This window comes from Olea europaea, chromosome 10, assembly GCF_002742605.1.
Source record: "Olea europaea var. sylvestris chromosome 10, O_europaea_v1, whole genome shotgun sequence".
Classification (NCBI taxonomy): domain Eukaryota; kingdom Viridiplantae; phylum Streptophyta; class Magnoliopsida; order Lamiales; family Oleaceae; genus Olea; species Olea europaea.
This window is the reverse complement of record NC_036246.1, coordinates 34558144-34572798: the sequence shown is the minus strand read 5'-3', so window position 1 is coordinate 34572798 and position 14655 is coordinate 34558144. Positions and strand designations below refer to the sequence as shown.

Genomic DNA, 14655 nt, shown 5'->3' with positions numbered 1-14655 from the left:
AAAAAAAAAAAATAAATAAATAAATAAATAATAATAATAAAATAAGAAACAGAAAAGGAAGTTGGCACTGAATAAAGCTCAACTTTGATTTTATTTTTCTCGCTTTTGCTATATCTAGTCAACAGTTTTGAATTAATTTTGTTATATTTTTCTTTGATCAAAAGGTTAATTTTGACGAGTATTATTAATAAGTTGTAACGATTTACGCAAAACGATATGAAACTGGTTTTTTTTTTTTTTTTTAAGCTAAAAAACAATCTTTATGCAAATTAAGATTAAGAAAAAAGAAAACTAGGAAAAAATAGTTTCAAATTAGTATTAAGATAAGGGTAAAACAGGGACTATATATTTATTTTTTTCTACACGGAGGTTTCCATAAGGGTGGCTATGTTGAGTCTGTTATATATTTATGGTATAAATATAAAATGTGAAAGAAATAATCAAATTAGATAAAGTGCCAAAGTGGTGGGAAATGTGACATTTGTGTGGGACGTCAGGGGTTCGAATCACTCCCCACGCAAATATTAAAATGTCTTGATTTGGGCCTTGGGCTCTTGGGCTTCCTTGACTAAAATAAATATATTTTTTTTTCTTCATTATTTAATGGGTAAAACTAGCCAGTATTTTATGACTGTTTGTTTTTGTAACAACCCACTAACTGCCATTAAAACACCCACTACTCAGTCATTAAAATTCTGCATTAACATGGTGAAGACTGTTACTACCATCTTGCCTATATAAACCCATATCTTGCTTTGGGAAAAGACACACAAAAATAAAATAGAATCAATCACTCTTTTCATATTGTGAATTTCTTATATTCGGGTTTTTATACCTATTCTGGAGTACAATTGAGAGTTCTAGAAAAACCATTCGTGATTGCTGCATAAGTGGTTTACGATCGTTGTATCCTGGGAGTGATTGTCCACGGAGGTCACAGCAATTATTGACGGGCAATTTCACTTTAGGACATCGTGCTGTCACGAGACTCGATCGATAAGTTTTATATTTCTGCATTATATTGTTCTGATCACCGCTGCAACTAATTATTTTTCCAACAGAGTCATTGACACTCTACTTTCTTATCAATGCACCTCACTTTACTTACAATAAAATTCCTTAATCTTTACTTTTTATTATTCTTATGTCCTCTACTTTTTGTTATTGCATTTTATTTTCAACCGTTCGTTAATCAGCGCATCTAATCCCTTGACAATTTTATCCAAAGTTTCGTTAATAGGCGTAAAAAGACAGACTTGCACATTTTCTCTAAAATAAGCAAAAAATAATAATAAATTCAAAAGTGCAATTATATATTTATCCCTTATTTTAAATCATGTTAGTAGAATTTTTGAACGAAAACTGGGAGGGACAGTGTGTTAATTAATGATGAAGATAAGAATGCAATGAAAAATGTTAGGGACATGAGTGTAAAACTAGGTAAAGGATAGGGACTTTTAATGCAATGACCTATTATGAGACAAAACCAAAAGATAAAATAAATAAATAAATAAAATAAAATAAGAAGGGACCAAGCCACAAGTAGGGTTGGCAACGGTTCGGTTATGGGTCGGTTCGGCCAAAACCATAACCACACCACCAAATTTTTTACCATACCATAACCACGTAAATCGGTTCGGTTCGGTTCGATTTTTATCTCGGTTCGGCACGGTTCGATTCGGTTAATAACCACGAAAATAAATTATTTTTTATAGGTTCATCCGTCAAATTGATAAAACAATTTATGAAAAAAGTAAATGAAAACAAAAACACAATATTCCAAACGAAAATGCAAACATTATCAAACAATATTCCAAACGTAAATGCAAACATTATCCTAATTTTCAATTGTAAAATACAAATTTAACAAACAATATTATAAATATAATAATACTAAATTTTTCCTTCATTCTTAATTGTTGTGCATCTAAGTTACTTGATGCATTCTTCCCTACAAGTCTTACTAGCATAGATCAGCATTCAAAGTTGATTCCTATTCATCCTTGGCAATATTGGCACGTCTAGAAAAACATCGAACTCTGTTTTTACATGATCAGCAGTAATAGAATGACTAAATGTAACAAATTTTAGGAGGCGACGACGATTTAGACCGTAGAGGCAATGGAGCCGTGCGTGAGTTTGTGGTTGTGGAGAGTAAGGTTTCCATTTATATACTGTCATACTAATGCTATTATGGGCTAATGGTAAGTAGAAATAATATTATACGTAAATTGAAAATTTTTCCTTCTTTTTCAACAATTCATTTTTCAAAAAAAAAAAAAAATACTATTCCACCAATTTTCATAAAAACAGGGGCCAAACGGGGACTATGTGTCTTCGGGTCATTATTCCGTTGAATTACTACATTTTGATTAAAGGGTCATAGTCTTTTAATTCATTTCATAAGAATTCAGGGGATAAGGGACATTAATGAAGGTGTGTGCGGTTGCCAGCAGCAGTGGACATGTCACTTTAGCCCGGATTTTGCAAAAAATAAAAAATAAAAAAAAATGATGAAATATGTTATTGAAAATTTGTTAAATTCATAAAATGTGTGGTTAAAATTTTTTATCAAAATTTTTAGTAAATAAGCACAAACGTACACGGAAATAAAATAAAGAAGTACAAAAACTCACCCATGGTAATTGTTGAAGTACAATAATTAAAGGAAAAATTATGATAGTGGTCCATAATATTTTCATTTTTGGTTGACTTTATCATAATCTTCATTTTGTGCCAATAGAGTTTCCTAACATTTCATAAATATGCACTTGAGGCCCATTTGAGCGAAAATCGTCCAAAACACCATTAGTTGACTAGAAAAATTAAGAAATCAATATCTAATAAAATCATCCAAAAGATATCAACATCTAATAATACTATCGTAGTAACAAATGGTTCAAGAAGTTTTCTCGATCAACTAATGGTATTTTGGACGGTTTCTGTTCAAATGGACCTCAAGTACATATTTATGAAAGGTCAGGGACCTTCACTAATACAAAATGAAAGTTAGGATAAAGTCTTCAAAAAAAAATTGAGGACCGCTGCTGCAATTTTTCCATAATTAAATTAACAACACGTGTTAGTTAGAATAACACCAGGTCGTCTGTACGTAATTCGTATGCCAAGTTTTGTAATTTCTTTTTCTAAACCTGAGAAATTCCCAAAAAATCCAACTCTACTGCAACAGAAATTCCCGGATTTTCTTCATGTTCACACAATTCAACCTGAAAGAAGAAAGAGAAATGAGTACTAACCTCATCTCGATAAGCTTCAGCGGGGTGTTTCCCAAGATCTCGATTGAGTGCTTCAAAAATTTCATCTTCATTTTCTGCTACGAGTTTAAGGATTGCTCTAAGCTGTGTTTTTCTCCATACCAATCCTCTTGTTCTTCCGCTCCTGAAATTTTGTCGCAATTCAGCTAAATTTTTCCCCAATCTTGCGACTATTTCCTCCATTTTTGGGAAGTAGAAAAGTAAAGTTCGGTTCTAATCTACTCACGCCAATCCAATTGAGTTTATGCGCGTAGAATTTACTATATGAAAGTTACTATATGAAAGTAAATCTGTCATAGCCTATGGTCCATATTTCAGGCCGCCTTCTGCAGTAAATGCAGTTGGCAATCCGCGATTAAATGCAACTGGCATCTAACTCTGTCACGTGCCAGCCATTTGCTGATTTTTAAAGTCATTTTGAATCATATATTCTTCTAACATAATAATCTAACATAATAAGCGTAAATTTAATATTTTTCTTTTCCTTTTAATCCCACGACCTTCAAAAATGCACTTTTTATAAATTTAGCCATTCTAAAAAATATGCTCAAAGAAAGACATGTTAAGACCTCCAATATATTTTCATGAATTTCAATATAAGTCACATTTAATAAGAAAGAACTCTAATTTAACTAAAGAATAATGATTTGAATTTCATTTTCAACGAGTTTTACTTTAAAATTTAAATTTTATACAAGAGAAAATTGATAATAAACAAGAGATGGAAAAGATATTAGCGAAAGAGCATTAAAAATGGAGAAAAATGAATTATGATTGACTCACTCTAACTAGAAAAATCTTTATATCCAAATGATTTTCTTGATAATGTCTATTTGTTTTCAACCCATCAACTAGATTAATCCTATAAATGTTATATTGGAGAAAGATTTTTGTAAACAATATTCATTTTAATACACGTGACTATATTTTAGTCGTTATTTGATGGGGATTAAAATCAAGATTTTAATAGATTTTGATAGAAGTTGATAAAACATGTGTTTAAAAAGTTGTCGATCCTATGAAATATGTGATTCAAATTAATTGTTGACTTTAACTTAAACAAAATTTTATTTTGATCCCCATTAAACAGGGACAGAATATAACTTAAATTAGCATTGGAAATTCTTTTACTTTGAACCCTTGAAATATACACGGTACATGTAAGAAAATGAGAAAACATTCAAAACATTATACTTGTTTTTTCATGTTTTGAGTGTTTTTAAAATTTTCATTGAAAAGATTCAAAATGTAAAATATTCATTTTCAAAAATATGAGATTAAACACGTTTTCAGTATTTCAGCTTGAAAACAATAACCTAAACGAAATCTAACTGTTGGTCCTACTTTTGCCTCAACGTTTCACAAATAATCACACTGGCGCTATTGGAATTAATGGTTTCTATAGAAAACTTTGAGTTTCTTGTTAGGGGGTTCCCTTATCTAATTAATGACAACAAAATATGTACAATTTCATGAAGAGATTACAATGGTCCATTAAGTTGGCCAAATAGATGAGTGAATTGGAATAATGATTCAGAGTACATATGAGCCTGTTTGGAAGTGATTTTCAGAATTAATTTTTTGATCGTTAGGAGATAAATGGGATCCATATGTGAGAAAAGAAGTCAAATATGACGACTGAAATAGTAAAATAACGATCAAAAAATCAATTTTTTTAAAAAAAAAATCACTTCCAAACATGATTATAAAGTTTTAAATAATAGCCTACTTGACCCCATTCTCATCCGATTTTTATCAAAAGATTTCAAGCATATGTGGGCCCCAAGCATGACAAATAAAATGCATTATGAGTTTATGACAACAGGTCCTTGAACATGCCAGGCTGCGTGTTTTATAATTTCCCAAGATTTTCAGTTCCCATTAATGCCCTTCTGCCACGTGGTGTTGGGTTATTGATAGGGCTAAAAAGGTAGAGCCATAACTGACATTTGCAAATACATAACGGGGACAAAAATGTCTTTCCTCCGACCCATGTTGCCGCACTTCGAATGGGGCGGGATTATGTTCGCCATCTCCATCGGACTCTTTTTTTTTAATATTTTCTAATTTTATTATGTTTTTGGATTTAAATCGCATCCAACAAATAAAAACTCGTCTCGGGTTCCAAAAATCCCTAGCAGGACAGGAGACTGAGAGGGCTGCCATTAATATGTAATTCAATACATTACCCTTATCTATGCCTTAGGCTAACCACGAGGTCCCAAAGCTAGCATCAACTAACTACTTGGAGCCAGGAGTATAGTTTTTTCGCATGCAAATGGGTTGTGGTCCGTTCACTTTGAGAAAGGGGTCTTTAAAGGCGCATTTATGCATTATGACGATCCTTAAAGTTTTAAGAAATGGACCCATAGTGCAGTGACATGGTGATTAAATACACTTGATGTACAAGTGACAGAGCGGATAACTTAATAGTGTTCCGTAAGGATTCACTAAGTACTAATGACCAAATGTGATTGGTTGATATCGATGACATGTGACCATCTCAGTGCAATGGGTGCATACAAAAAGGTCATGAGCCATCACGAACAGTGTGCGATCTAAAATATTAAATTGCGTCTCAATCTATAGGGTGTGTGCGCCAAAAGTGAAGTTCAAATTCTGAAAGTTGAAGATGAAGGGGGGAAGGCGGCTAAAATAGTAGATAAGGATGAAATTTAGGCAACTTCAGAGTTTTAATTAACCTATTAGACTCTAAAGGAAAGGTACACTTAGTTGGAAACTATAAACTTATCGATCTCAAAGTTAAACTAGATCTTACTTTAACACAAGGGTGCACCATTTCCGAATAAACATATTGAAATACACTGATGGAACCCAATTATTATATTTTCTTCATTCCAAATTAATTTTAAAAAAAATAAAATTTAAATCATTCTCTCTCCTAAAATATTATCTGAAAAATAATTGGATGTTTAAATTAAACCCAATAACACATGGAGGAGGGTGAATAAGTATATAATGAGAAATTAAAGTAATACTTAATAAAAAGCAACAAATCACAAACTATTGTTTTCTAGATGATTATATTTAATCAATATTAAGCTCAAATTAATCAATGAATCATGCAGATCAAAGCAATAAATGTAAAATCAATACCAAATATGGTAACGAAGGAAAATCCCTCAAAAAATTCTTTACATGCGTGAAAGATCCTCAGGCAAATCTTGCCAAAACGATTCACTAAAAAGGATAACTTACAGTTGATTTATACACAACTAAACCTTAGTAGACTCTGATCACTCAATCTGTAAATCATCAAAGAAGCTTCCAACACTTTCCAATAACTCTAGATTTCTTTTCCCTTCACGTGGATCACCAAGACGAACTTCGTTCTTCTCCAATTGGAACTCTAGCTACCTCTCCCTAACTTCATAACTCCAAAGGATTATTGGTAAATGATTTGATTTTTGGTGTTTGATCTTTGGCATTTTGATCTTGTGGTTAAATAAAGAGAATTATCAAATATGTTTTTGATCTTCAAATAATGTTCTCTCAAATGAATAATTGATCAACCAACCACAAGGACGAAGTATGGCTTGGGTATTAATAATATGGAGAGTTTGAGGTTGTATGGAATGGTAAACGGTCGTAAAATCATGATTAAGGTTTCTATCAGATGACACCATCGCTCAGCAATGGACTCGTGGGTAGTGAGCGTTCAATCCATCCTCGAGCGCCCATTGTGTGGATAACGAATGATGATGTTGTTGAAAAGGACACTCGAGCTATCCATGCGGGGCAGCTAGCATTTTTTTGGCTATTTTTCTCCTTGTTCTATCTTTAACTTCTTCAACACAATAAAACAACCCCTACTCTTTAACCATAATTACAACTCAATAAACTATGATTTTGGACTCGAAAATAGCCAACATAATCTGGACCTAACACCCTTTGAGAACTTTCGAGTGTTTTCTAGCAAGTCAGCAAATCAGGAGTTCATGTTTTTGAGCTTTCAAGTTCTTTGATATTTTGGTCAAGAATAATAAAATCAAAATTTGAATTTCCCGACAAGGTTAATTTTGTGTTGTATTAATCACGAAAGAAGTGTTGTATCTTGAGAAATGCATGTCCATAAAGAAAACTTAATTCTATCAAGTGCGGAGATTAAATCTATCTTGAGAAGATTTGTGTTGTATAATTATATATTACAAGTGTACGGTATCATAACAAGTAATATGCTATACCCTTGAGTCCAAATTATCATTCCCGCGATGACTATACTTTAATGCTTAATTTAATATTTCTAACTATTATTTGACAAGGACAAACGAAGAATTGTGAATTATTGTGATTTTTTTATCTAAATACTTGGAAATAGCTGAATGCACACAAAAATAGTTTTAGAATTCAAATATGGAACGAGATATTAGGGCATAACAATTACATTCTATTGATCACCTTTAAATCATGATTCACAAATCTAATGCAGTGTTTAGTCGAATTCTTCTATTGTATTCAATATATCCCTCTCGAGTTTTCATGAGTATATTTAACTATTTTGTTCACATATCTCTATATGAATCAATTTCAGCTGAACATACTATTTGTTCTAAGAATTCATATAACGACTACAATAATCAATATAAGTATCTTTTTACACTAAATTATCGAATTTTAATATGTGGTCTAAATCTAAATTTCTCCTCTTGATTCATAATAATTTTAGAAAATTATTGAATTAATGACCAAGTAATTTAAAGCATTAAATAATTAATTAAAAAAAACACAAAAATTATAAAAGAACTATAATTTTGAATAAAAGGAATAAAGGGTCTCAATTTGTTACATTGTTCGTCCTAATGAAAAATTTAGCCACTCATGATAAATGAAGAAAAATAAGTAACAATAATGAAGTACGTCATTGGGTTTTGAATGGATATGTGGAGAAGCAGATGAATCTTGCACCAATTTCCTCTTCTTACCTCTGATCTTGATTCCAAATCATAGCCCTTGATTTCTTGTATTTCTTATTTAATTTTGCTCTCTCAATTTCAAGTTGTATTTTTGTGTATCTCAATGTGTGGAAGCCCTCTCAATTCCTCATTTCTTATATATTATAATTGCTTCCATGTTTTTTTTTTCCTAATTTAGAATTTTCATGGGATTTAAAAATGCCAAAATCCGCTCCTTAGGTAAGCAGGTGGAGCCTCGGCACCATGGGAGTGGCGTTGCGATGCCACAACTATGTATTGTGCATATTTCATGTAAAAATCAATATTGCATCTTTCAGTATTTTTATCACAACTCACATATATATATATATATATATATTCAATTGAGGCAATGCAAATTGGATTGTGAATATAACTCAAAATGTTAAAATTGTATTGGAAGCAACTCTTTTTCAATTCGAACATTTATTAGGCAAAAAATGAGTCTCAATCTTTAGCTAAAAATCTACATCTTTGTAACGGATGAAAATTGATTTATGAAATTGTCAATCATATTTCACTCATTTTGACTTCTAATTGCATTCAATTGGCTCATAGCATTCTCGAATCTTTATCGTGAGGTCTGACACAATTTTTAAGCATTTACATTTTAGTCCCCAAACTTTGGACCTTACCCTTTTTCTTCTCCTTTTGTATTAATTAATACCACCTCACAAAATCTACAACACAACACTAATAAACACAAAAAAATAAAAATAAAAAATGTTCATTATTCATAAGATCTAGCCACTAATCAAGTTAAAATATTATAAAACTCATGAGTAAAACATACTCATCAATTTGCAGTCACATGTTTTGCTTCATTATCTTCTACTTCTATTTTATTTTCATTTGGTCCATTTTTTTTGACTAGATAGTCCTCAATGACAGTTTCATCCAAATTTTTAAGTTATGAGAGTAAAAACTAAAAATTCTATCTTACCATAACTTTAAATAAACAAAAAAAGAATTCAAATAACTAGGTTTTTTTCGTAAATGTTTCTTTTTTAAATTGTATTAGAGGAAAAATATGTCACTTCATCAAACTTAATAGAATATTTTTTATGAAAATCATGAATTAGGACAAACTATGCTCATTTATGATATTTTGATTGTAAAAGAGTTATAAAAAAAGGTTGGAGACAAAATAAGACAAGGATCAAAGGTGATGGCGGGTTCAATTTAGCCAAATTTAGAATAAATTATTTGTTCACGAGTTTAAAGTTTTGTAAGGCATCAAATATTCAAAATGTGTCACTTCAACAATGAAATTTTTATGCTATCATAGATGAACCAAACTTATAAAGTTATTTTTTTAAAGTCTCTGCCTATATGAGGTCATGTGATTGGTAGTTAAGCAAAATAAACACAGGCATATTTCCTTTTGCTCCTCGTATAACTTTAGAGATAAGGTTTCATTTTGTATTCTTTTGACAATGAATTGATAGAGGTTCAAGCCAAAACTTCTCACCTATACAAGGGCGGTATTACAAGGTAAGTGTCACTTTTTAAGTGAGTGTGTGATTTTCAAGAGCTAGTTATTGTTCATTTCTTGAAGTTTTCATTCAACATTGGTCCTTTTTCATCCTAAACTTCAATTTTGATGCCAAAACTTCCAACGTCTTCAAGATTTGTCTTCGAAATTTTATAATCATTTGACATTGGCCTGTCTTCAGTCCTCAAACTTTTTAAAATTTGAATTTCACTACAAAACTTGTGATTTTCTTTCTATAACTCTCTCTTTATTTCTAATCACTCTTGATTTATTCTATTAGTCCATAATTGCTCCTAACCAGCTCCAAATTATCTCAAAGACCCAATTTTGCTCAAACTGCATCCAAATTCAAGTTTTTCCTACAACTAACGTATTTACACTAATTTAGGTAAATATTCGCTTAATTAACCAAATCAAATTTAGAATCTAAACGTGCATATTTTCTTAATACCAACTAACATCCATAATATCCGCAAGTGTACAAATCATAACAAATAATAAAGTGGACCTAAGAGTCCGAATTGTCATTCCCATGAGAACTATATTTTAGCACTTAATTTAATTTCTCTCTAACTACCATTCGACAAGACAAATAAAGATTTGTATAATTTGATTTAAATTTAATGCGTGAAAATATGTGGATGCACATAAGATTAGTTTAGAGATTAAATAATGAACAAATATTATGTTAGAATAATTTCACCCATTGATCACATTTAAATCTTAAATCAAGATTCATATCTAATTTAGTATTTGATCGAATTCTCCTATTGTATTCAATTTATCCATCTCGAGTTCTCATTAAGTCTATTTGATTAATTCAATTTCATATCTCTACGTGAATCAAGTGTAGTTAAACGAATTCTTTGCTCAAGGAATTCAGTTATGACTGTTGTTAAACGAATTCTTTGCTCAAGGAATTTAGTTATGACTATAATAATTAGTATAATTATCTCTACATGTTATGGTGTAAATCCTAAACTCACCTCTTGATTTGTAAAGAATTTATAAAATCATTAAATTAGTGATCAAGTAATTTAATACATTAAACTCATACAAAAATCAACACATGGAAAAAATAAAGAACAAGAATTTTAATTAAAAGACATAAAAGGATCCCAATTGGGTTACATTATTCGTCCCAACAAGAAATTTGGATACTCATAATGAAAGAGAAAAACAGTAAATAGTCATTGAGTACATCACCGAACTTGCACCAAGACCTTCTTCTTCCAATCAATGCTCTAAACATTGAATTGCTTGTTGTTTTCCTCCCTTGAATTACTTCTTTTAATCTTGAAGTGTGTTCCTTGCCTCTTAATGTGTGGAAATCCTCTAGAAAGTGTGAGAAAATTGTATTTATAGGTGTTTCCCCATGTGTATCAAAAGTTGGGTTTGCATGGATTTCAAAACGGGCCAAAAAATTGCGCCCTACTCGTCGTAGCGACGGGCGCCGCAGAGCCTTGAGCCTGATTTTTCTTTTTATGTGGTGCCTTGGTGCCACTATTTCGTCGTCAGGGCGCCACTCATCCAATCATTTTGCTTGGTCTCTTTTGCTCATTTACCCACAATTTCTTTTCGATTCATGCCAATAGATTTATTTGATGAACTTTTCATGTCTTTCATCATTTCAACAATCATATAAAACAATACTAACAAACAAATTAAAAATGTTCAATACTTGCAAAATCTAACTTACAATCAAATTAAAAATAGCACAAACTAATACACTCGTCAAATACCCCCAAACTTAGTAGTTTGCTACTCCTCGAGCAAACACTAGAAAAGAAAAATAACTAAGGACACAAATAACGATTCAGTTAGATGGCTCGCCTTTTAGCTCAGCATTGAGAACATTATATATCATTTATGAACGATTTCAAGATCCCAATGCAAGAACTATCATTTCATTTATTCCATGCAAAATAGTTGTGTGTGTATATAAGGAGTCAAGTATAACGTCGTACATTCACGAGTTGGTTCACTTCCCAACCCTCAGTAGTCAATTATTTCATTTCTTTGCTAGTGAGATTCACACATCCCCAAATTTGTTTTCTTCTATTCTCTCACTATGGTGTAATTCTAAAGTTTAGTCTTACTTATCAATTTCTCACACCACTCTAATTTGGTTTAGTTCAATCGGTGACGTCAACAATTCATTCATGTGATGATTCTCCTTAATTATAAATATTTCAACAATCTAATTTATACCAAGTGATTTAAACTCACTAGTTATCTAAGCCCCCTCAAGATAAGTTCTTTTGTGCACTTGTATACAAAATAATAATAATAATAATAATAATAATAATAATAAAATCAATGATTACCTCACCATTTTTTCCTCTTCTTGACTCCTGTAGCAAGTGTTAGGTCGATAGCTTCTCGATTATTGCATACTAAAGGGTATCGGGTTTTAAGAGGCCCCTATAGACTTAATAACGCAACTAAAAAAGGTGTAGGCGTGAGGCATAGATGAAAAAGTGCAATGCTTCTTTTCTATAAAATGAAAGCGAAATTTACAAGGGTTAGATTCCTAGCATTCGATCATCACGATGCTTATACCAGAAAGTCAAAGACACTCCACAAAATCTTTTCCATAAACACGGAATTACTACAGTCTTAAATTATTTATTTCACCACTTACAACGGTCCAAATTATTGTGTATATGATCAAAGGATGTTGTGAATCATGGGTTAAGAGGTCAAGCACCTACGTTATCAATTTACCCCATACATATGAACCTTCATGTTCCTGACAACGCTAAACTAAATAATCGTGCATAATTATTATATGGCGTCACATAGGTAGGTAAAAACTCGCTCAAGCGTATAAATTTTTCGTAGTCCACAAACTAATACATGTTCTCAAATATATTCATCATAGCTGACAAAATCATTTGACTCACACAAGCGTGCAAATTTTTTTAACACAATGCACACGAGATCAGATAATGCACAAACACAACTACTAAACTCAAGACAGTATCAATTAACCTTGATGATTCACCCCCAAAACTTAAAATGTATATTGTCCCCAATGTAAAAACAAAATATAGAGGAGGGGTAGGACTTCCCTAAATACATCAATGGGTGTCACCGTTGTCGCCTTAGTGAGATGGATCCTTATTAGCTAGATAATTACATTGCTACACACACTTGAGAGTCTCCCTACGAACAACACAATGAGAATGTTATGATAATAAATTAAACAGTCCTAAAACTAAAAACTACGTAAAAGAAAATGATAGAGCTTAGGTTGCCTCCCAAGAAATGCTTCTTTAAAGTCATTAGCTGGACTTGTTGCAATAATTGATTATGGCAGTTCGAACCAAATTATGTCATCCTTGCACTTTGTGCAATTCTTGTTTATGCACTCTTTCTTTGCTCTCCATATTTTAATATTTCCATTTTCATCTCCAGCAAGAAGCCCACCAAAATCTGACTTTCTTTTCTGGCAGTCTCGTTGATCAGGTGGCTCTTCTTCATCAACTCTACAACAACTCTTGATGTTGGGAGGTTGCTCATATTGGGTGTAAATATTAAATATCTCTTACTTGTCCTTCATCCTCAATATTAGCTCACTCTTCTCCATGTTAATCAGAGTTCGTCCCATTGCTAAGAATGGCTGACCCATTATAACTGGAATGTCTCGATCTTCTGGTATGTCCAACACAATGAAGTCAACAGGAAATCTGAATTTACTGCTTTTAGGAGTACATCCTCAACTTTGTCACGTGGCTTTGCGATTGTTCTATCAGCTAGTTGTAGCGTTATTAATGTTGATTTGACTTTACGTAGTCCCAGTTACCTATAAACAGAATATGACATTAGATTGATACTAGCCCCTGTGTCACACGATGCATTAATTAAACAAAAAAAATTCAATTGAAATGGGTAAAGTAAAACCCCCCTTGATCCTTCAACTTAGGAGGCAATTTGTTCTGCACTCTTTTTCAAAATCTCTTTCAAAAATTTCGCATAGCTTGAAATTTGTAATGTCTCATCAATGAACAAAATATTGATCTAGAACTTCTTGAGAACGTTAAGAAAATTTTCCTATTTTGTGTCTTGGTTGTTCTTTTTGAGTTTTTGAGGAAAAGGAATGGGGAGCACGTACGCTTTAACTGGACTTGGTGTCTTGGCAGTAGATATTTCTGCACTTTTTTCATTTTTCGTTAAGGTTGGTGTAGATTTTTCCATCATTGTAGATCATGAATCATTTTCTGGTCATCTTCTTTTTTTGGTCTCTTTGCAGTAATCTCTGACGATTGTACCTCACCCTTTGTTGTTATAAAATGAATATTTTATTCAATCAACTTCTTTCGAAATTTTTGGGAAAACGGAAGTGGGGGTACATATGCTTTAATGTTCACAAGGGCCCTCGATGGATCGTTCTTCACTACTCTAATTGTTATCACCTGTTCCTTAAGAATTATCATTTATTACTTGACAATGATCCATGTGGACGTTCTGTGAGTTGTTGAGCTATTTGGCCAATTCGTGTCTCCAACTTCTTGATAGATGCTTATTGATTTTGAAAATTAGTATAAATTGTTGGAGTACTTTGTCTGTTTTCTGCACATGTTGATGAAACATCTTTCCCAAACTTGGTCCTCTCTCTTACTGAAAATTATTATGAGTTGAAATTACAGGCACCATTTTTGAATGAAGTTAACTTGTTCCTCCGAAGAAGCAAGCATCAACAATTTTCTGTAGCGTGATTTATCCTACAATTCTCACACACTGAACTGGCCATCATTGTATTTGTTCTACGTGTTTGCAATTTTACCAGTAATTCCACATGCTTTGTCAAAGCAGCAATTTGTGCATTAGTGGAAGCCGTGTTATCTAATTCATATATTCCAGTTGCTTTCGGTGGTACCACTCTTTCTGATGAGAACATTAAATGAGTAGTGGCAATTACCTAAAACAA

General features: G+C 32.0%; 1 protein-coding gene across 1 annotated transcript in view; it reads right to left on the bottom strand.

Moving 5' to 3' along the window:
- Positions 1-3639, bottom strand: part of LOC111401960 (aldehyde dehydrogenase family 3 member F1-like) — a 9693-nt gene extending 6054 nt beyond the window's left edge. Inside the window, exon 1 of the mRNA XM_023029953.1 lies at positions 3258-3639. Within this exon, the coding sequence (XP_022885721.1) occupies positions 3258-3458 (201 nt within the window). The 5' untranslated portion in view covers positions 3459-3639. The remainder of the gene's footprint in view (positions 1-3257) is intronic.
- Between the last annotated feature and the right edge of the window lie 11016 nt (positions 3640-14655).